The following is a 1,448-nucleotide window of genomic DNA, read 5'->3' as shown; positions in this document are numbered from 1 at the left end:
CCAGGGGCTCGGGTGGGGGCAGTCACAGCCGGCTGCGGGGGCCCGAGGGTCTCGCGAGGGTGAGTCCTGCCTGCGGGGCCTGGCGCGGGTGGCAGCCGGAGGTAGGCGTCCGTGGTGCGGCTCCTCAGCTCTGGGGGGCGTTCCCGTGTGAGGAAGGGCAGGGGTAATGAACAGTGGCCTCTGCATGCGTGTCCACGTGTGTCCACACGCGTGAGCACCTCAAGGCGTCAGCGCGCCCCTCCCCCTCTCTTGGCCGCCACACCCGGGACCACACCCGAGAAAAGCACCCGCTGCATCACACACGTGTGCACATGTACGCACACGTAGAGCTCAGGGCTCCACTCCCTGATCAGGGCTCACCTGGAGGACAAGCAATTTGGACAGGCCCCGAGACTCCGTGTGCAGGACGCGTGGGCGGTGGGGGGACACAGGCCCTCCTGCCCCAGGAAGGGTGGCCCCTTCTGGCCCCAGCCCCACTCCAGAGGGCAGGATGCCAGCTGCTCAAACATGCAGGCCACCCCAGCCCCCCGGCTGCCCGGACCCCAGGGTCGCTGCCTCAGCTTGCGGGGTGCTGGCCGTCTGGGGGCACGGGCCCAGCGAGGGTCATGATCAAGACACAGTTAAGAGCAGCCTGTGGCTCCTTCCCGCTGCCCTCCTGAACCTAGACTCCCCGTGGGGTCCCTGTGACCTGTTCCGGGGGCGGAACCCCCCAGACCTCCTGGGTATGGAGTGAGGGACCCACCCTCACGCTCTTGTCCTTGGGGAGAGGCAGGCGGTGCTCCGGGTAGGGTCCTGCAGGACAGGCCGGGGCCCCCTGGTGCCCAGGTCTGCGGAGCGTGGTGCGGCGTGGACGTGTGCATGCTGGTTGAGGGTCCCCAGGTGGTGGCCCCGGCAGAGGCGGCCCGGCTCGTGGGAGCCTCGGCTGCGGACTCCGAGCCGCGGGGGCTGATGGCGACGGCTGTTTCTGTTTGGGGCGGTTGCCATGGCTCGGTGGCCCTGCCGCGCCGGTATCTGCAGCCTCTGTTTGGGCCTGTCGCCGTGGCAGCGCTTGTTTGTTTTGATGTTACTATGTGTTAAGTTTTAAACAAACTTCTTGCCGCTCTTCCCTAGGCCTTGATCGAAAACTATTGTTTCTGAGACGGGGCTCCCCACCCCCATCCCTGCTCCGCTGCCCCAGGGCCAGAGGAGTGAGCGCAGGACACCATTCCCACGAGCACATCGGGGGTCCATGGGCCGCAGGGTCCCTGTGTGTGTGCCCAGGTGGGACAGGCAGGGATGGGGGGCTTCCCCTCCTGGCCCCCACTCACAGCTTTCTGGACAATGGTCACGTTCCCTGTGATTCCGGAGCCTTGTCTGGGCTGGTTGGGACGGCGCGGGCCGGGGCGGGGCGGGGACTGTCCGAAGCCTGGAGCTTGGCGCATCCACGGGGCCTGAGGGAGCAGGTGGGG

General features: G+C 67.7%; 1 protein-coding gene across 1 annotated transcript in view; it reads left to right on the top strand.

Moving 5' to 3' along the window:
• TPPP (tubulin polymerization promoting protein) overlaps window positions 1-1,448 on the top strand; it is a 9,030-nt gene that overhangs the window by 743 nt on the left and 6,839 nt on the right. Inside the window, exons 2-3 of the mRNA XM_010857128.1 lie at window positions 5-101; window positions 773-1,007. Of these exons, the coding sequence (XP_010855430.1) occupies window positions 5-101; window positions 773-1,007 (332 nt within the window). The remainder of the gene's footprint in view (window positions 1-4; window positions 102-772; window positions 1,008-1,448) is intronic.

This window comes from Bison bison, unplaced genomic scaffold, assembly GCF_000754665.1.
Source record: "Bison bison bison isolate TAMUID 2011002044 unplaced genomic scaffold, Bison_UMD1.0 scf7180017864377, whole genome shotgun sequence".
Taxonomy (NCBI): Eukaryota; Metazoa; Chordata; class Mammalia; order Artiodactyla; family Bovidae; genus Bison; species Bison bison.
Note: the sequence above shows the minus strand (reverse complement) of the source record. Positions and strands in the feature narration are given on the sequence as shown.